Below are 27,105 nucleotides of genomic sequence, written 5' to 3' on the forward strand. Positions count from 1 at the left end.
AGATTCTTCTTTGCTTTGCACTCCTGTTATATTAAAATTTCTTGCATTAGAGAAGTTCTCTTATTGGAAAAGTGTCAACAAACATTGTAAATGTTACACAGCTGAGTCTATAGGAGGCCTTATGGGTCTGACGGTTCTTGATGACTGGCTTCCTTGTGTTCCTCTCCTCCCTCTACTCTCTCTTCTTCCTCTTCTCTCACTGTATGATTGGTGTGAAGGAGGGATGAAGACTGTTGTGGGTCTGGACGAGACGGGCAGCATATACGTACGTCTGGTACGTGCCGTCATTTTGGTTGGGGGTCTTATGAGTTGTTTATTGAATCTGAGGAAGAAAAAAGGTACCAATTTAACCACATATTCATTGCACCCCCCAATTTAGCTTGTTTCCACGTGCAGTAGATGTATACTGTGTGACAGGTCAGACCTTTTGGGGAATGACTCTTTCCCAGAGAAATAGCACATGACTGCACTTCCACATATAACCAGACACGAACCTCCCCAACCAATGAAGAGAGCGGCACCGAGCTCAAACCTGAGAAATAAAAGTCACATATTTTAAAGGACCATATCATAACGCTTTCCTTTTTAACATTTTTCATTTTTTATTGAGTTCCACAGATTAAGAATCAATTGATGAAGAATTTATTTTAAGTAATTTTAATTAAATGTATGAAATGAAATGGTATTAATGTTGAATTACATTTCTATTTCATTGAACATACACTCACCTAAAGGATTATTAGGAACACCATACTAATACTGTGTTTGACCCCCTTTCGCCTTCAGAACTGCCTTAATTCTACGTGGCATTGATTCAACAAGGTGCTGAAAGCATTCTTTAGAAATGTTGGCCCATATTGATAGGATAGCATCTTGCAGTTGATGGAGATTTGTGGGATGCACATCCAGGGCACGAAGCTCCCGTTCCACCACATCCCAAAGATGCTCTATTGGGTTGAGATCTGGTGACTGTGGGGGCCATTTTAGTACAGTGAACTCATTGACATGTTCAAGAAACCAATTTGAAATGATTCGAGCTTTGTGACATGGTGCATTATCCTGCTGGAAGTAGCCATCAGAGGATGGGTATACATGGTGGTCATAAAGGGATGGACATGGTCAGAAACAATGCTCAGGTAGGCCGTGGCATTTAACCCATTTAATCCCAAATTTTTCTCAGACACAAAAATATCCAAATCATGTGTCATTAGTATCCCTTTGAAACAATCAATTATAATTTTTTTAAATTTTCATGGAAAAGTATGTGAAAAAGTGTGTTTTATGATCGGTCACAATTGTGACCGGTGGGATACTGTGTTGTATCAACCATTGGACAGACTGAATATAGGTCTATTTGACCTGTGCGTTTGTTTGTGTGTTTGTTTGTGTGTGTGTTTGTGTGTGTGTGTTTGTGTGTGTGTGTGTGTGTGTGTATGTGTGTGTGTGTGTGTGTTTTTGTGTGTGTTTTTGTGTTTTTGTGTGTGTGACTGTGTGTGTGCGTGTGCATAAGAGTGTATAAAATCCTTATAAAATCCTTGAGGCCACGAGATACTATCTTGAGGCAACGAGAAACTATCTTGAGGCCACGGGATAGTGTCTGGAGGCCACGGGATAGTGTCTGGAGGCCACGGGATAGTGTCTGGAGGCCACGGGATAGTGTCTGGAGGCCACGGGATATTGTCTGCAGGCCACGGGATAGTGTCTGGTGGCCACGGTATAGTGTCTGGAGGCCACGGGATAGTGTCTGGAGGCCTCGGGATAGTGTCTGGAGGCCACGGGATAGTGTCTGGAGGCCTCGGGATAGTGTCTGGAGCCCACGGGATAGTGTCTGGAGCCCGCGGGATAGTGTCTGGAGGCCTCGGGATAGTGTCTGGAGGCCTCGGGATAGTGTCTGGAGGCCACGGGATAGTGTCTGGAGGCCACGGGATAGTGTCTGGAGGCCACGGGATAGTGTCTGGAGGCCACGGGATAGTGTATCGAGGCCACGGGATAGTGTCTGGAGGCCTCGGGATAGTGTCTGGAGGCCACGGGATAGTGTCTGGAGGCCACGGGATAGTGTCTGGAGGCCACGGGATAGTGTCTGGAGGCCACGGGATAGTGTATCGAGGCCACGGGATAGTATCTTGAGGCCACGGGATAGTGTCCGGAGGCCACGGGATGGTATCCTGAGGTCACGAGATGGTATCTCGAGGCCACGGGATAGTGTCTCGAGGCCACGGGATAGTGTCTGGAGGCCACGGGATAGTGTCTCGAGGCCACGAGATAGTGTCTGGAGGCCACGGGATAGTGTCTGGAGGCCACGGGATAGTGTCTGGAGGCCACGGGATAGTGTCTGGAGGCCTCGGGATAGTGTCTGGAGGCCACGGGATAGTGTCTGGAGGCCACGGGATAGTGTCTGGAGGCCACGGGATAGTGTCTGGAGGCCACGGGATAGTGTCTGGAGGCCACGGGATAGTGTCTGGAGGCCACGAGATAGTGTATCGAGGCCACGAGATAGTGTCTCGAGGCCACGGGATAGTGTCTCGAGGCCACGGGATAGTGTCTCGAGGCCACGGGATAGTGTCTGGAGGCCACGGGATAGTGTCTGGAGGCCACGGGATAGTGTCTGGAGGCCACGGGATAGTGTATCGAGGCCACGGGATAGTATCTTGAGGCCACGGGATAGTGTCTGGAGGCCACGGGATGGTATCCTGAGGTCACGAGATGGTATCTCGAGGCCACGAGATACTATCTCGAGGCCACGCGATAGTATCTCGAGGCCACGGGATACTGTCTCGAGGCCACGGGATAGTGTCTCGAGGCCACGGGATAGTGTCTCGAGGCCACGGGATAGTGTCTCGAGGCCACGGGATAGTGTCTCGGGGCCACGGGATAGTGTCTGGAGGCCTCGGGATAGTGTCTGGAAGCCACGGGATAGTGTCTGGAGGCCACGGGATAGTGTCTGCAGGCCACGGGATAGTGTCTCGAGGCCACGGGATAGTGTCTGGAGGCCACGGGATAGTGTCTGACCCACGGGATAGTGTCTGGAGGCCTCGGGATAGTGTCTGGAGGCCACGGGATAGTGTCTCGAGGCCACGGGATAGTGTCTCGAGGCCACGGGATAGTGTCTCGAGGCCACGGGATAGCGGGATAGTGTCTCGAGGTCACGGGATAGTGTTTGTGTGTAAAATTAGGTAGAAAGTTAGGTAGCAGCAGAAAGTAAGGTAGAACAGTTAGCCTATGTGTATTAGCATGTAGATACAATGGGTTATCCCACCGGTCACTATTGTTGCCGTTGACATGTTTGTGAGTTCTATGACCACATTAAATAAAGTTGAGTAATTGCAAATGCATATATCAATACTAGACACCTTAAACATGATGTGTACCAAAAATCTATGTCCTATCTTTATGTTAACATACTTTAATAACCTTTTCTTTGGGAGCTTTCTTGCTGCCATCCTCTTCTCTTGGCGCAAACAGGAAGTAAACAGCTCTGGTCATGTGACAATTTATAGTAAACATGCGACACTGCACATATTTCATTGAGACCCTTTATTATTTCAATATCTGCTGGAAATGCATTGATAGATCATTCAGTAACATTTTTATAGCCTTAGAAATGAAACATTTTTTTACGGTCACTATTGTGACCGGTGGGATTAAATGGGTTAAACGATGCCCGATTGGCACTAAGGGGCCTAAAGTGTGCCAAGAAAACATCCCCCACACCATTACACCACCACCACCAGCCTGCACAGTGGTAACAAGGCATGATGGATCCATGTTCTCATTCTGTTTACGCCAAATTCTGACTCTACCATCTGAATGTCTCAACAGAAATCGAGACTCATCAGAACAGGCAACATTTTTCCAGTCTTCAACTGTCCAATTTTGGTGAGCTCGTGCAAATTGTAGCCTCTTTTTCCTATTTGTGGTGGAGATGAGTGGTACCCGGTGGGGTCTTCTGCTGTTGTAGCCCATCCGCCTCAAGGTTGTGCGTGTTGTGGCTTCACAAATGCTTTGCTGCATACCTCGGTTGTAACGAGTAGTTATTTCAGTCAAAGTTGCTCTTCTATCAGCTTGAATCAGTCGGCCCATTCTCCTCTGACCTCTAGCATCAACAAGGCATTTTCTCCCACAGGACTGCTGCATACTGGATGTTTCTCCCTTTTCACACCATTCTTTGTAAACCCTAGAAATGGTTGTGCGTGAAAATCCCAGTAACTGAGCAGATTGTGAAATACTCAGACCGGCCCGTCTGGCACCAACAACCATACCACGCTCAAAATTGCTTAAATCACCTTTCTTTCCCATTCTGACATTCAGTTTGGAGTTCAGGAGATTGTCTTGACCAGGACCACACCCCTAAATGCATTGAAGCAACTGCCATGTGATTGGTTGATTAGATAATTGCATTAATGAGAAATTGAACAGGTGTTCCTAATAATCCTTTAGGTGAGTGTAAGTCTACCACTAGCTTATAGTCCACAGCGATCTATTTTGCAATTGAGAGTACGTTTACACGACAACGAAGAACTAAAAACTTATGTCTACGTCGTGTGCCACACATTTTTAAAATAACTATTTGTTAAAATAACTAATTGCACTGAAATAACATGTTAAATTGACTCATACGCCCTTAAAAAAGTGTTTTACAGTCACTTAATTTAAAAAGCCAACTGTCACTTTCGCTTATTTCACTGGCTGCTTTGTCAATGCAAATTATTGTCTTAGAATCTTACAGCCAATCACACTGCACCAGGGTTTTGTCGGATCAGTGTGTTACTCCTGTCAGTGTGTGTTGGCGTCTGTTGGAGCTTGTATGTTTAATCAGTGTTTGTCGGGTCGTGGAATGTCTGAAAAGTTTCGTACTGTAATCTGGTGATTGTCCACGTTGGTCGACGTCTGTCAGTGCAGTGTGAATTGGCCGTTAGAATTAAAGTTTTCTTTTGCCTATCTATCTATCTATCTATCTATCTATCTATCTATCTATCTATCTATTGGACTAACAGCACAGCATGCATGCCATGCAGACAATGCTAGTGATTATTATGACACAATACCGTTTTACCCATGCAACAATTAGCCAAGTCAATTCTTCAGTACAATATAAATGTCATAATTACGTACTTTGCTTCTAAGTAATATGGATCCACAAATTCTGAACGCACTTTATCTCCCCACCAGGAGTAGACTATCATACCACTGAACCCTGCAAAAGAGACATCGATTAATGATACTCAATTTATGCTTTAAGCAAAAATTATTATGAAGGAACATTCATACCGGATGCCATGTACGTCAATGCTGCTGCGAATGTAACTCTGGCGTTGGCGAGTTCAGAGCCTCCGATTTTGGTACATTTCATCCCAATGAGGGCGAGCACAGCTCCCCAGAACCCAAAGATCACAGAGACCACAGACAGAGCCCTGCACACGTGGAGGAAAACTAACAGAGAGAGGATATTAATATTCACCAAACGCATGACAGCATCTCCTCCTGATTGAAAAAATGTCATAATATTATATATCACCTTGGCTGCATTTATTAGATTAAAAATACAGTAATATTATGAAATATTATACAATTTGAAATAACTGCTTTTATAATAATATATTTTGAAATGTATGTTTTTATTCCTGTGATGGTAAAGCTGAATTTTCAGCATCATTTCTCCAGTCTTCAGTATCACATGATCCTTCAGAAATCATTTTAATATGCTGATTTGCTGCTCAAGAAATTCTTACTATCAATGCTGATAACAGTTTTGCTGTTTAATGTTTTTGCTGAAAAAATATTAAAATTATAATAAAAGTAAGGTTTTATTTAACACTTTTTCCCAGTCATTTTAATGACAAAAAGTGTCCCAATCAACCTGCATTCACCCTATATATATATGATTTTTTTTAATAGATTTTACTGAGAGCCATGAGCCATTTATTACATTTTGACACAATTTCTCAGTTGTGATTCAATAACATTACGATAAGGTTTCATTTGTTAACATAACATAAACTAACAATGAACAATATATCTACAACATTCATTAATACTTATTAATGTTAATCTCAACGCTTACGAATACTTTTTAAAGATAAAAAGTTGTATTTGTTAACATTAGTTAATGCACTGTGAACTAACATGAAAATTAACCTTTTTATTAAGCAGCATTAACAAAGTTTAATAAATGATGTAAATATATATTGCTCATCACTAGTCCATGTTAATTCGTTAACTAATGTTAACAAGTGAGACCTTATTATAAAGTGTAAGCAGTGATTCCTCACCAGACAGGTCCATCATGGAAGGGTAGTATTTACAGTCAGATACTCCTGTGGTGTCTGAGACACAGTCCATCCAGAGGTTGGAATAGTAATTCCCGGTGGTCAGAACTACAGAGCTGACCTGAGAGAAGACCCAGTACTCAATGGCCAGAGTGGAACAGATCAACATCCAGCCACACAGACAGGACACAAAGCAGCCGATCTCCACATACATCACCACTGTTCGCTGCCTCATGCTGCCGGCTTCATGCGACGGATGAATGGAAGAAAAGTTAAAAGAGCGATGGAAAGAAAGTTCCCTGAACTGCTGAGAAGTTTTAAGTCACCGTGGAATAAAATTACATGGTGGTGTGTGTCCTTCAAGGCAGGGCCGGCCCGCAGAATAGGCAAGTGCTAGGGGCACCACTAATCCATAGGCAGGGCAGGCCTGCGGCATAGGCAGAATAGGCAAATGCTAGGGGCACCACTAATCCATAGGGGTGTCAAAATCAGTGATTTAAAAAAAAAACATTCATCATACTATCAGGGCTCTCAAGTCTCAAGTGTCGGTCTTTTGTCATGCACTCCCACCACACATTGTATTTCTCACGCAGAAAACATATTTAAGAAAACATATTTTCCCGTAGAAAGTGGTCAGGATGGATGGACTGAGGTGGGCCCTCTTCAGCCGCCGCAGGAAGTGCAGACGCTGGTGTGCCTTTTTGATGAGGGAGGAGATGCGCAGATCCCAGGACAGGTTGTAAGCCACGTGAACCCCCAGGAACTTTGTGTTTTTTACGATCTCCACAGCAGTCCTATTGATGTGGATCGGGGCATGCACAGGCTGATTTCTCCTGAAGTCAATCACCATCTCCTTGGTTTTCTCGACGTTCAGGGCTAAGTTGTTTGTCCTGCACCAGTCTGCAAAACTCTGATTGGTGCTGGACTTTGCACAACAGCCATGAGTCATCAGTGTGAAGAGAAGAGGGCTGAGAACACATCCCTGCGGGGAGCCAGTGCTCAGTGAGATGATGGTGGATGTGTTATTGCCTACTCGCACAAACTGAGGCCTGTCTGTGAGAAAATCCAGTATCCAGTTACACAGAGGAGAACTTATGCCCAGTGCGTCTGAGCCCAGCTTGTTGACCAGATGCTGGGGGATTATGGTGTTAAATGCCGAGCTGAAATCAACAAACAGCATCCGCACAAGAGAGTTCTTGTTCTCCAAGTTTTCCAAGCTAAAGTGTAGTGTGGTGGATATGGCATCCCCAGTAGAGCGGTTTGGGCGGTAGGCAAACTGAAATGGGTTCAGTGAATGGGGGAGGGCAGATGAGATGTGGTCCTTTACTAGTCTCTCAAAGCACTTCATTGTTTATGGAAGTGAGTGCTACGGGCCGATAGTCATTCAGACTATTCATGGTGTGTTTTTTTGGAACAGGAATGATGGCTGAGGTTTTGTAGCATGAAGGCACAACAGCTTGACTCAGGGAGATGTTGAATATGTCTGTGAGGACATGAGACAGTTGGACTGCACACTCCCTAAGCAAGCAGCCCGGTATCATGTCTGGACCAGCAGCTTTCCGCGGATCAATTTTCTTCAGCACCCGGTGGACATCTGCTGGATTCAGTCTGAGCACCTGGTCTCCTTCCTGTGGGATGGTTTTCCTCGCTGGTGTGGTATTCTGTGCTTCAAACCTACCAAAGTAATTGTTGAGGTTGTTGAGGAAATCCATGCTGTCCTCACAGGACTGGGGGGCAGTCCTATAGTTCGTGACAGCCTGGATTCCCTGCCACAGTTTCCTGGTGTCTCTGTGGTCATTAAAGTGACCCTGGATTTTTTGTCCATGTGCCCTCTTTGCCAATCTGATTGCTTTGTTCAGATTGGCTCTTGCAGACCTGAGAGCAGTGACATCCCCAGCTTTGAAGGCAGAGTTCCGGGCTTTGAGCAGGGCTTGGACCTCTGTCGTCATCCATGGTTTCTGGTTCGCCCGGACTGTAATGTTTTTTGTGACACAGACATCATCCATGCACATGAGTATGTATCCTGATACAACATCAGCATACTCCTCTATGTCTGTGGTATGGCCTTTGGTAGCAGCATCTCTGAAGACAGACCAGTCAGTGCATTCAAAGCAGTCCTGCAGAGCTGACATGGCTCCCTCTGGCCAAACTCTCACCTGTTTTAAGGAGGGCTTTGTTCTGACAAGCAGGGGTCTGTATGCTGGAGTTAGCATGACAGAGATGTGGTCAGATGAGCCAAGGTGGGGGCGGGGTGATGCTTTGAATGCTCCCTTAATATTTGTGTAAACATGATCCAGTGTGTTGGTTTCCCTCGTTGCAAAGTCCACATGTTGGTAAAAGTAAGGGAGGACTTTTTTCATGTTTGCCTGATTGAAGTCCCCAGCAACTATGAGTACTCCCTCTGGATGTATAGTTTGCAGCTCGTTTATGGAATGAGACAGAGTTTTTAGGGCTGCTTTATGAATCTGCATCGGGAGGTATGTAGACACCAGTAATGATTATGACAGAGAACTCCCTAATCTCCTAGCTCCCCTGAGGAAACCGATTACCGACGCGTGTCTACCGATAGACTGTCCATCGACCGGGGAATGAAACGCGGCAATAGCGGCCAAGTAAACCTTCAGAGTGGACGGCAAACTCCCGTTGTCCATCCTGTACTGAAGGAAGCGCAGAATATCCGACACGGAACAGCTCCCTGGGTCGATGTCGATATCCTGGCACCATTTAGAGAAAACTCCCCATTTTAAGGCATACAAACGTCTGGTAGACGGGGCTCGCGCCTCTGCAATGGTGTTCAGAGCTCGCGAATGCAGCGCGTCCTGCCCGCTAAGCGACCCTGCAGCGGCCACACATGTAGGTTCCACAACCCAGGGTTGGGATGCCAGATCGTGCCGCTCGCCTGAGACAACAGGTCCTTCCTGAGGGGAATCTCCCAAGGCTGTCCCACCAGCAGCTCCCTCATGTCCGCTTACCACGGCTGGTTCGGCCAGTTGGGAGCTACGAGGATCACTGACGCTCTCTCCTCCCTGATTTTGCACAAAACTGTGGGCAGAATTTTCACCGGAGGAAAGGCATAGAGTTTGGCTTCCGGCCAGCGCGAAGACAGCACGTCTCTGCCCAGCGGGGAGCGAGACAGCGAGAAGAACGCCTGACAGTGTGTGTTCTCTTCCGTGGCAAACGGTTCCAGATCAGCTGAACCGTCCCTGGGTGAAGCCTCCACTCTCCTTGAGGAATCCCGTTCCTCGACAGCATATCCGCCCCGTGATTCAAAACACCGGGGATGTGCGCTGCTCTTACGGAGAGAAAGTGCCTGTCCGCCCATAGCAGGAGAGTCTCCGCCTGCTTGAAAAGGGCTCTGGAATGAACGCCTCCCTGGCGATTTATGTATGAAACCACGGATGTGTTGTCTGTCCGAATCAGCACATGCCGTTGCACTAACAGAGGCTTGAAGGCTTCGAGGGCTAGGGAGACCGCCTTTAGCTCCAGGCGGTTTATATGCTATCCCTTCTCCGGCTCCGACCACTGACCCAATGCGGGCTCGCCCAAGCAGACCAGAGCAGAGGTCGCCGGCGCTGCCGGAGAGTTGTGAGAGAGGGGAGACACCTCGCGCCCACGAGGTGGCTTTATAGTTATGAACCGTGATTCTGCGCTGCTTGAGGGCAGGGCGAGTGACACAGTGTGGGGTATAAGAGGGAGAAAAGGCTCTTTTTGTGAAGAGATAATTTGCTTTATTGAACATTTTGGAACACAAACAACAACCTTCACACATTTTGAACACGCGTCGCACAGGGCAGAACTCTGAGGGACTAAGTGCGTTAGAGCACGACGCTTGGGAGCGGGACCTCCCTGGTGCTCTTTCTCCCTCGTGCCCGGGCCGTCAGGACGACTGCTTTGAAGCCGCCGGGTTCGTCGCGGGCTTCCGCTCTCTGCGCGGGCTATTCCTCCGGGCCATCCTCCTTTTCCCGGCGCCTTGCCACTGGCCGGTTCGTCCGCCGCGGCCATCCGGTTCTGCGCGGTGGGTTGATGGCTGTCTGGCCGGCGCTTGAGGGCGGCGCGTGGCCGACGAAGAGCGGGAGCGCTGCTGAGGCGGCGGTGCCCCGCAAGAGTGCCCCACAAGGGATGACGTGACTCATCGCCTTCGCTTTTTTCTGCGTCTCGGAGTAGCGCTCGGTAACTTTATCTACCGCATCTCCGAATAGGCCAGTCGAGGTGATCGCCGCATTGAGTGGCGTCTTCCTATCAGCGTCTTTCACATCTAATAGGGTGAGCCAGAGGTGCCTGTGAAGGACCACCAGGTACCCCATCGAGCGGCCGATAGCCTGAGCTGAGCGCTTGGTGGCCATGAGCGCGAGGTCCGTCGCTGAGCGCAGGTCTCGGATGACGCCAGCATCTACCGAGGCGGCGCCATCCAAAGACTTAAGTAGTTTCGCTTGCAGGACTTGGAGGATTGCCATAGCGTGAAGCGTGGATACCGCCTCCCCAGCTGCCCCGTAGGCCTTGTCCGCCTGGTGGGCCGTGAACCTACAGGGTTTGGACGGCAGACTGCGGTCCGAGCCCAGGGCAGGTGTCGAGGTCGGACAGAGATGGGCGGCGACGGTTTCCTCGACGGGGGGCATGTGCAGGTATCCATGGGTCTCTGCATCGTCCACAGGGGCAAACATAGCCTGAGTAGAAGCGAGGGTGCGCGCCGACTGGGGTGCAGCCCAAGACTTCACTACCTGATCATGTACGTCAGGAAAAAACGGGGTTCCTCTTTTCGATGCGGCCTGGCGGCGGCTCGATTGGAGGAACCACGTGTCGAGCTTACTCTTGGACGGCTCGTCCGGAGCGTTCCAGGAGAGATCCAGCTCGGCAACGGCCATGGTTAGGATCCTAAGGAGCTCTTCCTGGAGGTCCGCTGGGCTCTCCTGTTCCAACTGGGTGTGCTCGGAACCCCAGTCTTTCTCCGACGCTGACAGGGACATAGAATCGCCCTCCTCATTCGCCCCGAAGGACAGAAAGTCAGCGACTTCAGGAGGGGGGCGAAAGGTGGCGTCAGGGAAGCTGACTGCTTCCCGTTCCCTGCCTCCTCGGCTGGGGGGGGGCTCACCAGCGGCTCTCTGGTGGCGGTGAGCTCGATCCCCGCTGCTGCTGCCAGCGGGCTTGTCAGTATTTGCATATTTACGTCATTGGCCAGCTGTTAGCTGGCGTTAGCCATAATATTTCAGCAGAAGTGAAGTAGGGAGGAGTTCCCATATACGACATCCGTAATGTCGAAGTTCCGCCTTGATAGGGAACCAGCACCCTGCCCAAGACCTCCACACCACTGCAGCATCACAGGTACGGAGGAGGTCATGGCAGTGTTAGGGTTTTATCTTCAGATATTTACTTCAAATTTAAAATAAAATCACACAAAAAATAAGTAAAATAAAAGAAATCATAAAAATCCTTGTCTTATAATGCACATTATTGTAAGGTTTTTATTGTTTTAATACTCTGATATTTTTTTAACCAAACATGCCCCAATGTATACAATCAACAGTGTCATTATAGTATTATTAATATACTAATATAGTATTTATTCATATTTTGAATTTGTTTTATTTATACATTTTTGTTATCATTTTATTTTTTGTAAAAGTTATAGTAGCCTAATTTTGTTGTTTTTGTCATTTTTATTAGGTTTTTTATTTTATTTTTTTATGTCTATTTTGTTTTTACAAATTTTATTTAAATTTTATTTTTAGAATTTCATGAAAATGTTGCCTTGGCATAAATGTAAGTTTTTTTATACTTTATTTTATTTTAGTTCATGCTTATTTTATTTAACAGAAATATATAGCCTAATATTTGTAGTTTTATTAGTAGTTGACGATAACACTCAAAATCAAGTTTCAGTCAGACATGCATCACATTACAGAAGTGAAATGCTTCGCAAATGCCATTTCCTGTTGACTTTAATTTATTTAGTTTGCAGTTCATGATATCACTTTGGCTTAAATGATCACTGATTTTATGTTATCGCTCTTTATCAGTATTTTTATACTTAGATCGAGTGGCTTTTTCTGTGTTGTCTGAACATGTAAATATTATGTCTCACTTGCAGAACCCCTCCATTCAGCTCTGATGAAGATTCATCCGAGGAAGAGGAGACGTCTGAGGACGAAGCCCCTCAAACACAGAAGAAATCTGTCCTGGTCAACAGCACCGCAGTCAAAGCTCAGACTGCTAAAACACAGCAGCGCTCGAGCCCTCACACTCCTGCTGTGCGCTCCGCTGCTCCCGTGATCAGTGCGAACAGGACAGATGGGTCCAGCGAGTGGACCGACGGCAGCGAGATCAAGGAGATCAACCTCTCACAGCTGCACAAACACACCGACCAGAATGGAAACGTGGAGAAGATTACTCACAGTAAGACTCGCTTCTAATGTCAGTTGTTGTATTGCATTGGATTTGTTTTATATTTGTATTGTGTGTGTTTTCTGTAGGTAATCAAAGCTATTGGCAAAAGCCTTGAAAAACAGCTGGCGACACGAGGCCCAAAGAAACCAGCAGGGGGCGTTAATACATTCCTGGAAAAGCCAACAGCTCTCAAAAATACAAAGCAAGATGCAAAGAAAGTTCTAAAGGTGAGATCTTCCCCTTTAAACAGACACAGATGTTTATATTATGTTGCATAAACATGGCACTGAAATCTACAACAATGGAGAATAGGTTATTTATTTAAATATTTTTATATTATATTGATATATTATATTAAGTATTTCAGCAAGGACGCGTTAAAATGGTCAAAAGTGACAGGAAATACATTTATAATGTTAAGAAAGATATTTATTTTAAATAAATGCTGGTTTTATCTCTATACCAAATTTGTAAAGTGTTGTTTTTCTGCTCTGTTGCTTTCAGTACACAGATGAAGATGATGACGATGATGACTGGGATATCTCCTCTATAGAGGATGTGCCCGCTGTACCCAAACCCAGCTAATGTCCCGTGCCCATCATCAGGAAGAGCTTGGTCAAGAGTCTGGACACCAGCACTAGTGTGTGGGGCTCATCGACGGGCAAAGGGCACAAGCCAGGTACATAGAATTCCTTTTTAAAGGTATAGTGGAGGATTTTCTTTTTCCGGGTGGATCATCAAGACTATTGGTCCTCCTAGTTGTCAATCATTCTGGTGATATGTTTACGTAAGGCCGTCATACGTGCTCGTCCCTAGGTAGTTTTCGCTTTCTGCGCATGCGCACTTTCAGGTGTATATGTGTGGTGAGCCGTTTATATACTGTCTATGGTGGTGAGCTACGGTTTCAGCCATTCATTGAAGCTCGCCGTTCTCATCGGGTTTATTCAAAATGTCTGAGGGTCGCAAGAGAAAAAGTGTCTACGAATTGTATGACAAGAAGAGAAAGGCCTCTGAAGAAAGAAACAAGACCAGAGTGTTTTTGGGAGAATATTTCACACGATGGCGTGCGCTAAAAGCACAGGTTGGGCTTCCCACTGATGCCTCAGTCGCGAAGTTTCTACTCGACAGGTAAAGTTTGGCATGCTATTTGGAGAAATCCATTTAAAATCACTGCTAGTAAAAGTTAATGTAAGCTATGATTAGCGATGCTAGCCCTGGCACAAGTCACGCACCGACAGCAACTTGTAAACAGTGCGTGCACGAGGAGAACTAGGCTCCTGCATGCTCTCTCGTGCACACGTTTAATAGGTGTTCCCTCTCGGGAGCAGGTAGAGTGTTCCGCATGTGCATTTTTTCAAAAACTGGAGAGGGCGGTTCTTTTCTAAAATTCGGGAAAATCCTCCACTATACCTTTAACTAAACATATTTTCAAGAGTTTGCTAGTAAGAAATCATGGTTATAAATGATTTACATCATAGAGACTCAGATTGCTTGCCGAAAAGCTACAGTGAACATTTTTTTATATGGACCAACTTAAAAAAAAAACTTTCAGCATTCACAGTATGATTTATAAGCTGTTTTCTTAATGGGGACCAAAAAATGTCCCCACAAGGACAAGGATTTCGGATATTGCCATCTTTGAGGACGTCACTGTTACTCAGTCAATTTATTTACTCACCAACTTCAATGGACCATTTTAAAATATGCATCATATTTTCTGTTATGTATCCACATTGAAACATGTTACCTATTGTTGCCTTTTTTTTAATTTTTGAGTTGAAAAATTATATATTTATTTATTTATTTATTTATTTTTCTTAAAGCTACACTATGTAACTTTTTTATGTTCAAAATGTACAAAATTTATATCATGAGCGAGTACATTAGAGCAGGGGTCCCCAACCCCCGGGCTGTGGACCGGTACCAGTCCGTGGGACATTTGGTACCGGGCCGCACAGAAAGAATAAATAACTTACCGTATTTTCCAGACTATAAGTCGCTCCGGAGTATAAGTCGCATCAGTCAAAAAATGCGCCATGAAGAAGAAAAACCATATATAGCCTAAGTCGCACTGGACTATAAGTCGCATTTATTTCGAAATTTATTTCACACACAAAAAAAAAACAATGATACAGACGGGACAGTTCTCCGTGAGCTCTCTGAAAGCGGCACTAAAAGACTGCTTTAAAACTTTCACAGAGACCTCAAACAGAAAGCACAAACCCTGTCTTTAAATTTAATTTCGTTTCGTATTAATTGTATCTTATTTTTAATCAATGTTTCATCAACCAATTGCCTGGATTTAATAAATAAGAAGTAAATATATTAGAAAATAGATAATCACGACACGGAGGTGCCGGCGCGTGAACTTATAAAAGGCCCGTGTTTTAAATGAACTGAAACTCAGTGATAAGGTAGCCTACTTGCCTCACAGACCTGAGACATATATAGAAAGCTTGAAATGTCTACTTTTAAACAGAACAATTCAAAACGAAAGAAAACAGACTGTTCTCTGCTTATGTAATTCATATGAAATGTGCATTTCACTACTGCGAAGATCGCGAGTAAGCATCGTCAACTTCATCTTTCCAGCCGACACTGACACAGAAAACACTTGTTTATTAGTAAACGGTTAAAATGTCTCCTGCTATATTTTACATATTCATAATCATTCATTTTGCCGGTTCGTTGTGACAGCTTTTAGGTGCTTTATTGGCAGCTCTTACATGTTACATGTTACATGAACGCATCAGCACAGAAAACATGGAGATTTTTTTCTTTTGGGGGGCATTTAGTTTGTGTTCAGGCTTTCTCAATTGTCTTTAGGCGCGATGTTACGAGGACGCTGCTAATAAAGTTGCGAGTAGGCCTACACATTGGATTCACGTTTATTATTATATTTAAAAAATACCCCCGTTTTTATGCCGGTCGTATCATTTTATTTTGTTGTATTTATCCGCCACACCTTAAAGGCCGGTCCGTGAAAATATTGTCTGATATTAAACCGGTCCGTGGCGCAATAAAGGTTGGGGACCGCTGCATTAGAGAGTTACATACTACCAATAGACAGCCTCGGCTAAGTCCATGACCCATATCTAACTGCCTAACCTTTAATTTAGTCTTTTTACAACTTAATTTTACCATAAACAAGAGCTAAATTAGCTATAATATGAAAGTAGTATTTTTACTTTTGAAGAATTATGTTAGTCACTGTTCAATTTATTTACTTACCAACTTCAATGAATCTTTTTAAAATATCCATAATATTTTCTGTTATGCTCAGTACTTACCCCCCCCCCCCCCCCAAAAAAAATAGACAAATTAATAAACCTCACATTAATTTCTGCAGTCAGTAAAGCTGGCCAGTATAAAACATGTAAAGGAGTTCAAAAAGTTCCAGGAATTCCTCCATTACACACACAAACGAAGATCTGCTGTACTGAACTGTAATGGCCAACGTAGCTCTTATGACGAGAAAAAACAGGTGTGCTTAAACATTCTGTCCTCTTTAGGGTCGCATCTTGTGACATCACGTCCTGTTTTTGGTTAGTTTAGATGTCTTCGATTTGTGTTGTGTTCATATTTCAGTCAAACCTCACTAGAGTTCGGATGGCAGCGTTCACACTTATTCAAATGAACCGCACTAACAGAGCAATCGCACCAGAGTCGGTTTGAAGTGTGAGCACACCCGTAGTATATGTTTCTATAGTATGTGTTAGACATTTGAGCCAGTGTTTCGTGAGTCGTGACCCCTCTCTTATAAGCAGAGGCTCTTCAGCTCAAAACCTGTTGCTAGTCTTCGGACGGTGATTCTGATTTCTTTCTTTGTGTTTTGCAGGCCTCACAGACGCAGGAACCAGCAGCACTCTCAAGAGCAGCTTAGTGACCGTCAGTGACTGGGATGATTCAGATGAGATATAAGAAAATGCAGCAGAGCAATACCAAAACATTCACAAGCTAATAAACCTCATAATTGTAATACCCAATATCTGTTGTAGCTCAGGCTTAGTGTTTATTCAGGGACAGCAGTGCAAAAACAGCCTTTCATTCCTTGAGTTTGATATTGACAGTGTTAAAGGTACTTTATATGAAATATAAAGGTACAAGTACAGTTAATACTGAGGAACATCTAAGGGATATTGCACTTTAAAATAATTGCCTCATACTTTTTGATTGTTTATATGCTAAATGATTTATTAAATTCACTTTTTATAACACTTCAAAGATTCTTCTTTGCTTTGCACTCCTGTTATATTAAAATTTCTTGCATTAGAGAAGTTCTCTTATTGGAAAAGTGTCAACAAACACTGCAAATGTTACACAGCTGAGTCTATAGGAGGCCTTATGGGTCTGACGGTTCTTGATGACTGGCTTCCTTGTGTTCCTCTCCTCCCTCTACTCTCTCTTCTTCCTCTTCTCTCACTGTATGATTGGTGTGAAGGAGGGATGAAGACTGTTGTGGGTCTGGACGAGACGGGCAGCATGTACGTACGTCTGGTACGTGCCGTCATTTTGGTTGGGGGTCTTATGAGTTGTTTATTGAATCTGAGGAAGAAAAAAGGTACCAATTTAACCACATATTCATTGTGCTTTTTTTAGCTTGTTTCCACGTACAGTAGATGTATACTGTGTGACTGGTCAGACCTTTTGGGGAATGACTCTTTCCCAGAGAAATAGCACATGACTGCACTTCCACATATAACCAGACACGAACCTCCCCAACCAATGAAGAGAGCGGCACCGAGCTCATACCTGAGAAATAAAAGTCACATATTTTAAAGGACCATATCATAACGCTTTCCTTTTTAACATTTTTCATTTTTTATTGAGTTCCACAGATTAAGAATCAATTGATGAAGAATTTATTTTAAGTAATTTTAATGAAATGTATGAAATGAAATGGTATTAATGTTGAATTACATTTCTATTTCACTGAACATACACTCACCTAAAGGATTATTAGGAACACCATACTAATACTGTGTTTTACCCCCTTTTGCCTTCAGAACTGCCTTAATTCTACGTGGCATTGATTCAACAAGGTGCTGAAAGCATTCTTTAGAAATGTTGACCCATATTGATAGGATAGCATCTTGCAGTTGATGGAGATTTGTGGGATGCACATCCAGGGCACGAAGCTCCCGTTCCACCACATCCCAAAGATGCTCTATTGGGTTGAGATCTGGTGACTGTGGGGGCCATTTTAGTACAGTGAACTCATTGTCATGTTCAAGAAACCAATTTGAAATTAAAGCTGCAAGCAGCGATGAAAAGGGCTCTCGCACCCCTGCCACCGCCACCCGGCGCCTTTAGTAAAGGCCTTAAGATTCCACTCACCAAATTTGAAGAGGATCAGATCAAAACTGTAGGAGGAGTTCGTTAAAGTACAACATCAGGAAATGGCAAAAACTGCCCAAAATCTGAGAGGAAGTTCAAAATAGCTGACTTCCTGTTGTGTTTAGGGCTATGCTCCAAGATACTTTTTTGTAGGTATTGGGTCATTACATGTATGTACCAAATTCCATACCTGTACGTGAAACGTAGAGCCGGGGCAAAATGTAGGGGCAATAATTAAGCCATTTTGCCCCACCCAATTTTGAAAACCACATCACATGTAAATTTTCACCACTTCTGAAGCGTGTGCAAAGTTTCATGAGTTTTCGAACATGTTTAGACCCTCTAAAAAGCGATTCACTTTGGAGAAGAAGAAGAATAATAATAAACGGAGCAAAAACAATAGGGTCCTCTCACCATCGGTGCTCGGGCCCTAATGATTCGAGCTTTGTGACATGGTGCATTATCCTGCTGGAAGTAGCCATCAGAGGATGGGTACATGGTGGTCATAAAGGGATGGACATGGTCAGAAACAATGCTCAGGTAGGCCGTGGCATTTAAACGATGCCCAATTGGCACTAAGGGGCCTAAAGTGTGCCAAGAAAACATCCCCCACACCATTACACCACCAGCACCAGCCTGCACAGTGGTAACAAGGCATGATGGATCCATGTTCTCATTCTGTTTACGCCAAATTCTGACTCTACCATCTGAATGTCTCAACAGAAATCGAGACTCATCAGACCAGGCAACATTTTTCCAGTCTTCAACTGTCCAATTTTGGTGAGCTCGTGCAAATTGTAGCCTCTTTTTCCTATTTGTAGTGGAGATGAGCTGTTGTAGCCCATCCGCCTCAAGGTTGTGCGTGTTGTGGCTTCACAAATGCTTTGCTGCATACCTCGGTTGTAACGAGTGGTTATTTCAGTCAAAGTTGCTCTTCTATCAGCTTGAATCAGTCGGCCCATTCTCCTCTGACCTCTAGCATCAACAAGGCATTTTCGCCCACAGGACTGCCGCATACTGGATGTTTCTCCCTTTTCACACCATTCTTTGTAAACCCTAGAAATGGTTGTGCGTGAAAATCCCAGTAACTGAGCAGATTGTGGAATACTCAGACCGGCCCGTCTGGCACCAACAACCATGCCACGCTCAAAATTGCTTAAATCACCTTTCTTTCCCATTCTGACATTCAGTTTGGAGTTCAGGAGATTGTCTTGACCAGGACCACACCCCTAAATGCATTGAAGCAACTGCCATGTGATTGGTTGATTAGATAATTGCATTAATGAGAAATTGAACAGGTGTTCCTAATAATCCTTTAGGTGAGGCTGCGTCTCATTTCTCTGTCTTACCCCTTACTCTTACCCCTTCCCCTCGGTTTTGCTCGTTCATGTGAGGGAAAGTGGTGTCCCAATTCTCATTTTGATTAAGGGCTAGGGCCAAGGCGTAGGGCTACATAGCCCTTGAAACGAAGTTTGCGGAGGACCACACTTGAAAGAGAGGGGTAGGAATTTCCCAGAAGTGAGTCGCACAAATGTAAGTATTTTCAGCAGTTTAATGACACTCGTGTTTTATGATACTTTTAATAAAATGTTCAAGCGGTTTTAATTGTAATGTTTTTTTTTGAATCGCTAGTTAACCGCTAGCTAGCAGCTATTTGCCGTTTGCTAATGTTTTGCTTAGCTATGGTGTCGCCGGCGCCGCCGTTAAATACAATGAAACAATGTCTTTGACTGATGGCACACAAGTGTGCAAAGATAAAGAGAGACCAGGCAATCGATATCACAACCCGAGACGACGGCATCTTCGTTTGTTTATGTCAACGCGTATCGCCTCTGTTGACGTAGCAGCCAGCTAGCGGAAAGGGAAGATGACGCAAACGGTAATCGAGTGGTGTCTCATTTCTTAGAGAAACGTTCTTCCCCCTAGCCCCCTTCACTCGGTATCGAGGGGCAAGGGGAAGACGCAGACAAAGGGGTAGGGGAAGGGGAAGGGGAAGGGGAAGGGGAAGGGGAAGGGGTAAGACAGAGAAATGAGATTGGCCCTAAGTCTACCACTAGCTTATAGTCCACAGCGATCTATTTTGCAATTGAGAGTACGTTTACACGACAACGAAGTACTAAAAACTGTCTTACGTCTACGTCGTGTGCCACACATTTTTAAAATAACTATTTGTTAAAATAACTAATTGCACTGAAATAACATGTTAAATTGACTCATACGCCCTTAAAAAAGTGTTTTACACAGTCACTTCATTTAAAAAGCCAACTGTCACTTTCGCTTATTTCACTGGCTGCTTTGTCAATGCAAATTATTGTCTTAGAATAGGGGTCCACGGGTCGTGGAATGTCAGAAAAGTTTCGAACTGTAATCTGGTGATTGTCCACGTTAGTCGACGTCTGTCAGTGCAGTGTGAATTGGCCGTTAGAATTAAAGTTTTCTTTTGCCTATCTATCTATCTATCTATCTATCTTATCTATCTATCTATTGGACTAACAGCACAGCATGCATGCCATGCAGACAATGCTAGTGATTATTATGACACAATACCGTTTTACCCATGCAACAATTAGCCAAGTCAATTCTTCAGTACAATATAAATGTCATAATTACGTACTTTGCTTCTAAGTAATATGGATCCACAAATTCTGAACGCACTTTATCTCCCCACCAGGAGTAGACTATCATACCACTGAACCCTGCAAAACAGACATCAGTTAATGATACTCAATTTATGCTTTATGCAAAAATTATTATGAAGGAACATTCATACCGGATGCCATGTACGTCAATGCTGCTGCGAATGTAACTCTGGCGTTGGCGAGTTCAGAGCCTCCGATTTTGGTACATTTCATCCCAATGAGGGCGAGCACAGCTCCCCAGAACCCAAAGATCACAGAGACCACAGACAGAGCCCTGCACACATGGAGGAAAACTAACAGAGAGAGGATATTAATATTCACCAAACGCATGACAGCATCTCCTCCTGATTGAGAAATATCATAATATTATATATCAAGTTGGCTGCATTTATTAGATTAAAAATACAGTAATATTATGAAATATTATACAATTTGAAATAACTGATTTTATAATAATATATTTTGAAATGTATGTTTTTATTCCTGTGATGGTAAAGCTGAATTTTCAGCATCATTTCTCCAGTCTTCAGTGTCACATGATCCTTCAGAAATCATTTTAATATGCTGATTTGCTGCTCAAGAAATTCTTACTATCAATGCTGATAACAGTTTTGCTGCTTAATGTTTTTGCTGAAAAAATATTAAAATTATAATAAAAGTAAGGTTTTATTTAACACTTTTTCCCAGTCATTTTAATGGCAAAAAGTGTCCCAATCAACCTGAATTCACCCTATATGTATATATGATTTTTTTTTTATAGATTTTACTGAGAGCCATGAGCCATTTATTACAATTTGACACAATTTCTCAGTTGTGATTCAATAACATTACGATAAGGTTTCATTTGTTAACATAACATAAACTAACAATGAACAATCTACAACATTCATTAATACTTATTAATGTTAATCTCAACGCTTACGAATACTTTTTAAGATAAAAAGTTGTATTTGTTAACATTAGTTAATGCACTGAGAACTAACATGAAAATTAACATTTTTATTAAGCACCATTAACAAAGGTTAATAAATGATGTAAATATATATTGCTCATTGCTAGTCCATGTTAATTCGTTAACTAAAGTTAACAAGTGAGACCTTATTATAAAGTGTAAGCAGTGATTCCTCACCTGACAGGTCCATCATGGAAGGGTAGTATTTACAGTCAGATACTCCTGTGGTGTCTGAGACACAGTCCATCCAGAGGTTGGAATAGTAATTCCCGGTGGTCAGAACTACAGAGCTGACCTCAGAGAAGACCCAGTACTCAATGGCCAGAGTGGAACAGATCAACATCCAGCCACACAGACAGGACACAAAGCAGCCGATCTCCACATACATCACCACTGTTCGCTGCCTCATGCTGCCGGCTTCATGCGACGGATGAATGGAAGAAAAGTTAAAAGAGCGATGGAAAGAAAGTTCCCTGAACTGCTGAGAAGTTTCAAGTCAACGTGGAATAAAATTACATGGTGGTGTGTGTCCTTCAAGGCAGGGCCGGCCCGCGGAAAAGGCAAGTGCTAGGGGCACCACTAATCCATAGGCAGGGCCGGCCTGCGTCATAGGCAGAATAGGCAAATGCTAGGGGCTTCACTAATCCATAGGGGTGTCAAAATCAGTGATTTAAAAAAAAAATTTTATCATACTATCAGGGCTCTCAAGTCTCAAGTGTCGGTCTTTTGTCATGCACTCCCACCACACATTGTATTTCTCACGCAGAAAAAATATTTATAATATATTTAATATGCCGCGGCGCCCAAAATGTATCTGGCCGCGCCGCTCTCACTATAGAACCGGCAGGAATTCAGTCAAAAACTGAAGCCAACAGTTTTACAGCCTGTTCACTGACAGCACCTGCTCAGAACAAGTAGTCTAGGCCTAGTCATATTTTTGCTATCACACCATGACTGACATATTGTCACATTATAAACATCTCTCTCTCAAGATTCAAGATTCAAGATTTCCTTATTGTCATTCCACAGTGCACTGTAGTCCGAAATTACGTGCAAAGTTCACAGCTTAAAAATACAGCACAGAAACAATCAAAAACACTGTAGAAACATGAAATATTAGCTACATAATATAAATAAATATGCTTATATAGGTATGCAAAGCATGTAGAGTGATAAATATAAATATACAACATCTAAACCGGTAAAATAGAAGTATCTAGATATATATAGTTGGGAGTATAAATATCCATATTTAAAATAGTGCAGTTGAGAATAGGGTACAGTCAGAACAGATAATTATGTACATGTAGTATTTCCATTATTTGGTATGTTCTAGTGGGTTTTTGTGTTCAATAGTCTGACAGCAGTGGGGAAGAAGCTGTTTTTGAACCTTGCAGTCCTTGTTCTCAGACTGCGGAACCTCCTACCAGAGGGGATGTGGTAAAACAGTTTGTGGCCAGGGTGAGTGGGGTCCTTGATGATGCCCTTTGCTCTTGACAGGTATCTTTGCTGGGCCAGCTCCTGAATGGTCAACAGAGTAGTCCCAATAGTCCGCTCAGCTATCCTCACCGCCTCTCTCTCTGAAGCTTTACAGTTCTCAAACCAGAGAGAAATGTTGCTGGTCAGAACACTTTCGATGGTGCCCCTGTAGAAAGTGGTCAGGATGGATGGACTGAGGTGGGCCCTCTTCAGCCGCCGCAGGAAGTGCAGACGCTGGTGTGCCTTTTTGATGAGGGAGGAGATGTGCAGATCCCAGGACAGGTTGTCAGCCACGTGAACCCCCAGGAACTTTGTGTTTTTTACGATCTCCACAGCAGTCCTATTGATGTGGATCGGGGCATGCACAGGCTGATTTCTCCTGAAGTCAATCACCGTCTCCTTGGTTTTCCTATCAACCCCATTATCGTCCTTTTGCAACAAGATTGCTCCTGCCCCTACCTGACTTGCGTAAATTTCTCGACTAGTTTCCCCGCTTACTGAGCTGTTGAAGGCTAAAAATAAGTTCGAATGGTCTTCAAGTTGTCAGGGTGCGTTTGTAAACGCAAAACTTCTGCTGAGTACTGCTCCTGTGTTAGTTGCGCCTCGATGGGATCGAGCGTTTCAGCTCCAGGTTGACGCAAGTCAGGTAGGGGCAGGAGCAATCTTGTTGCAAAAGGACGATAATGGGGTTGATAGGCCAGTTAGTTACTTTTCTAAGAAGTTTAATTCGTATCAATCTAATTATTCCACAATCGAAAAAGAGACATTGGCTTTGGTGTGGGCATTGCAATACTTTGATGTGTATGTGGGTGGTGGTTCGATGCCGGTGGTTGTTTTTTCAGATCACAATCCACTCACCTTTTTGAAATCATTACGAACCCCTAACCAAAGACTTATTCGTTGGGCTATATTGTTACAGCCATATAGTTTGGACATTCACCATATTCGAGGGCGAGATAATGTTATGGCGGATGCTTTATCCCGTTCTCTGGTGGATGAATAAAATCAAATGTGTTATTTGCCCGTTGCCTTTGTTTGATCTGTTTAGTGTTCTCAAGGCGTCTGAGAACACTGAAAGATGGAGTTTGGGTAAAGTGATGAGAAGAAAAGGGGTAAGTGACATTTGTGTGAGCTTACGATTTAAAAAAAAAAATTTAAAAAAATAATTGTGTTAAAGTTGGAGTTATTTTTTGGTGTTTGCAGAGTTCCCTTTTAGGGGCCTCTGTTTTAAGAGGGGAGGTGTTATGGTCTACAGTGTTTTTCCACCAGGTGGCGTTGTTCTGTGTTCTGGAGTGAGCGACAGGAACAGGTGTGGTGGGTTACCGGTGATTGCGTTTGCATCAAGAGACAGCGAGTACAAAAGGAATGACGGAGTTGGACTCAGGACGGCTCTTCCTCTTCAGTTCCAGATTGTTTTACTTTTATTCTTTATTTCTTTGAGTTGTAGTATTATTAATTTGACTTATGTTTCCATTAAATCTTTATTTGTTAAATTGAGTTCCATGTGTGGCGTCCCCGTTAATATGTTGCTTCACCTTGAGCCAGGTGGACGTAGCATCGACGTTCAGGGCTAAGTTGTTTGTCCTGCACCAGTCTGCAAAAAGTCTCACCTCCCTATATGCCCTCTCATTTCCATCCTGGATAAGACCCACCACTGTCGTGTCGTCCGCGTACTTTATGATGTGATTGGTGCTGGACTTTGCACAACAGCCATGAGTCATCAGTGTGAAGAGAAGAGGGCTGAGAACACATCCCTGCGGGGAGCCAGTGCTCAGTGAGATGATGGTGGATGTGTTATTGCCTACTCGCACAAACTGAGGCCTGTCTGTGAGAAAATCCAGTATCCAGTTACACAGAGGAGAACTTATGCCCAGTGCGTCTGAGCCCAGCTTGTTGACCAGATGCTGGGGGATTATGGTGTTAAATGCCGAGCTGAAATCATCAAACAGCATCCGCACAAGAGAGTTCTTGTTCTCCAAGTTTTCCAAGCTAAAGTGTAGTGTGGTGGATATGGCATCCCCAGTAGAGCGGTTTGGGCGGTAGGCAAACTGAAATGGGTTCAGTGAATGGGGGAGGGCAGATGAGATGTGGTCCTTTACTAGTCTCTCAAAGCACTTCATTGTTTATGGAAGTGAGTGCTACGGGCCGATAGTCATTCAGACTATTGATGGTGTGTTTTTTTGGAACAGGAATGATGGCTGAGGTTTTGTAGCATGAAGGCACAACAGCTTGACTCAGGGAGATGTTGAATATGTCTGTGAGGACATGAGACAGTTGGACTGCACACTCCCTAAGCAAGCAGCCCGGTATCATGTCTGGACCAGCAGCTTTCCGCGGGTCAATTTTCAGCACACGTCCAAATGATCTGACGGCGCGGGCGGGTATAGATATATACATAGATGTCGCCTTGGCTACTGCAGTTCATTGGAACGAAACCGTAGCCAAGGCGAAATCTATGTATATATCTATACCCGCCCGCGCCGTCAGATCATTTGGACGTGTGCTGTTTTCAAGAGATAGCAACGGTATAAATACTGTTCGTTTTCTCACACAAACCGCTCGTTTCGTGTCTTAGGCCATCAATGTGTACTTATGATGGGGAATTGTTTCATTTGGACGATGGGGAATTGTTTTAATTTGGACTCTGTGCTTGTGTTTTGAGACAGTGACCATCGACCTGCATTATATGACTGACAGACAAGAACGGTTTGACCTAAAAATATCAAAATTGAAACTTCTGCGGAAACAAAGACACCTACATCTTGGATGCCCTTGAGGTAAGCTAAAACATATCAAAAATTAATTTCAAAGTGAACTATCCCTTTAACACTAGCTCCTCCGCGCTTACCCCTCTTCTGCCTCCGCAAACACCGCCTCCGCTTCCTCTGATGGCGGGTAGCGCTGGAGCGAAGAGTCGGTGTTGTGCAGGCCTCTCGCGGAGAACATAGCAGTCCCCTCTTACTTCGTCGTTCAGCAGTCGGATCTCAGTCGTGTTTTTAAAACTTTTATCTGTATCATTGCATCTGTCTTTCAAAGATGTCAGGTAAAAAGCAATTAAGCATCCTCTCATTCGCCCTGAGAGGAGAGTCCCCTAAAAAGGCCATGTTAGAGGATGCTGGCCCAGAGAAGGTGGTGAAATGGGTATAGGCCCATTAGAGGAGGAGACAGAGGAAGAGACAGTGCAGGTGGAAGGCAACAAGTCCAAAAAGGCAACAAACACTTACAATAAACAACACCAGTCATAATATCTCTCTCTCTCTCTCTCTCTCTCTCTCTCTCTCTCTCTCTCTCTCTCTCTCACACACACACACACACACACACACACACACAGAGATAAATTTAATAAATACTTTGAGCAATTATTAATAATAAAAACACTAATAATAATAATGAAACACCCCCATTCCCGCGACCCGACCCAACCACTGGATAATTGTTGACATGGCTGAGAAGAAAATATTACGGTTTTTATGACCTAGATGTACATTTTACCAGTTACCTACAGTTTATACAAACATTATGGTCATCAACCAGTGGTTGATGTCTCAAACATAGTGCGTTGAATAATAGGCTACGATCACATTATGAATCATTAAATAAATAGAACCGAATGTCAGGGCTTTACTGAGTCGTAAACATAGTATGAATATTGAAACCTGTAAATTCATCTGAAACTCATGCATATCATTTAAAGAATTTTAACTTTTACAGAAGTGAAATGCTTCGCAAATACCTTTTCCTGTTAACTTTAATTTATTTAGTTTGCTGTTCATGATATCACTTTGGCTTAAATGATCACTGATTTTATGTTATCACTCGTTATCAGTATTTTTATACTTAGATCGAGTGGCTTTTCCTGTGTTGTCTGAACATGTAAATATGATGTCTCGCTTGCAGAACCCCTCCATTCAGCTCTGATGAAGACTCGTCCGAGGAAGAGGAGACGTCTAGGACGAAGCCCCTCAAACACAGAAGAAATCTGTCCTGGTCAACAGCACCTCAGTCAAAACTCAGACTGCTAAAACACAGCAGCGCTCGAGCCCTCACACTC

General features: G+C 43.8%; 3 protein-coding genes across 5 annotated transcripts; 1 reads left to right on the forward strand and 2 right to left on the reverse strand.

Annotated features, from left to right (window-relative positions):
* Nucleotides 1-23: 23 nt before the first annotated feature.
* On the reverse strand, nucleotides 24-6,501 carry LOC311301331 (claudin-10-like; the record flags this gene model as incomplete). Its single annotated transcript, XM_084426341.1, has 5 exons — nucleotides 24-322; nucleotides 425-532; nucleotides 5,113-5,194; nucleotides 5,269-5,430; nucleotides 6,270-6,501. 5 exons carry the CDS (start codon nucleotides 6,499-6,501, stop codon nucleotides 94-96), a joined length of 813 nt encoding a protein of 270 aa, XP_084282467.1. The 3' UTR covers nucleotides 24-93.
* Nucleotides 198-16,916, forward strand: LOC311301333 (cilium assembly protein DZIP1-like). Of its 3 annotated transcripts, none has more exons than XM_084426343.1 (5): nucleotides 198-274; nucleotides 12,352-12,656; nucleotides 12,734-12,874; nucleotides 13,152-13,326; nucleotides 16,486-16,916. In XM_084426343.1, the coding sequence occupies exons 2-4, from the start codon at nucleotides 12,552-12,554 to the stop codon at nucleotides 13,230-13,232; spliced, it is 327 nt and encodes a 108-aa protein (XP_084282469.1). In that variant the 5' UTR covers nucleotides 198-274; nucleotides 12,352-12,551; the 3' UTR covers nucleotides 13,233-13,326; nucleotides 16,486-16,916. The 3 variants fall into 3 exon arrangements, with proteins under 3 accessions (XP_084282469.1, XP_084282471.1, XP_084282470.1); XM_084426344.1 differs by lacking the exon at nucleotides 198-274 and adding an exon at nucleotides 11,542-11,585; XM_084426345.1 differs by lacking the exon at nucleotides 198-274 and having other exon boundaries at nucleotides 11,511-12,656.
* Nucleotides 16,642-22,103, reverse strand: LOC311301330 (claudin-10-like). Its single transcript, XM_084426340.1, has 5 exons — nucleotides 21,753-22,103; nucleotides 20,755-20,916; nucleotides 20,599-20,680; nucleotides 17,292-17,399; nucleotides 16,642-17,192 (listed from the first exon to the last, which is right to left on the reverse strand). Exons 1-5 carry the CDS (start codon nucleotides 21,982-21,984, stop codon nucleotides 16,964-16,966), a joined length of 813 nt encoding a protein of 270 aa, XP_084282466.1. The 5' UTR covers nucleotides 21,985-22,103; the 3' UTR covers nucleotides 16,642-16,963.
* Between the last annotated feature and the right edge of the window lie 5,002 nt (nucleotides 22,104-27,105).

The sequence above is a fragment of the Rutilus rutilus genome (genome assembly GCF_951802725.1).
Source record: "Rutilus rutilus genome assembly, chromosome: 12".
Classification (NCBI taxonomy): Eukaryota; Metazoa; Chordata; class Actinopteri; order Cypriniformes; family Leuciscidae; genus Rutilus; species Rutilus rutilus.

What these genes read in the sequence shown, in the direction of transcription:
- LOC311301333 (XM_084426343.1), top strand. Translation starts at nt 12,552, where the DNA reads ATGGGTCCAGCGAGTGGACCGACGGCAGCGAGATCAAGGAGATCAACC. An exon ending in CGTGGAGAAGATTACTCACA is followed by an intron (nt 12,657 to 12,733) that starts GTAAGACTCGCT and finishes TGTTTTCTGTAG; the next exon opens with GTAATCAAAGCTATTGGCAA. An exon ending in ATGCAAAGAAAGTTCTAAAG is followed by an intron (nt 12,875 to 13,151) that starts GTGAGATCTTCC and finishes TGTTGCTTTCAG; the next exon opens with TACACAGATGAAGATGATGA.
- LOC311301330 (XM_084426340.1), bottom strand. Translation starts at nt 21,984, where the DNA reads ATGAGGCAGCGAACAGTGGTGATGTATGTGGAGATCGGCTGCTTTGTG. An exon ending in ATTGACGTACATGGCATCCG is followed by an intron (nt 20,681 to 20,754) that starts GTATGAATGTTC and finishes TCTGTTTTGCAG; the next exon opens with GGTTCAGTGGTATGATAGTC. An exon ending in CCATATTACTTAGAAGCAAA is followed by an intron (nt 17,400 to 20,598) that starts GTACGTAATTAT and finishes TTTATTTCTCAG; the next exon opens with GTATGAGCTCGGTGCCGCTC.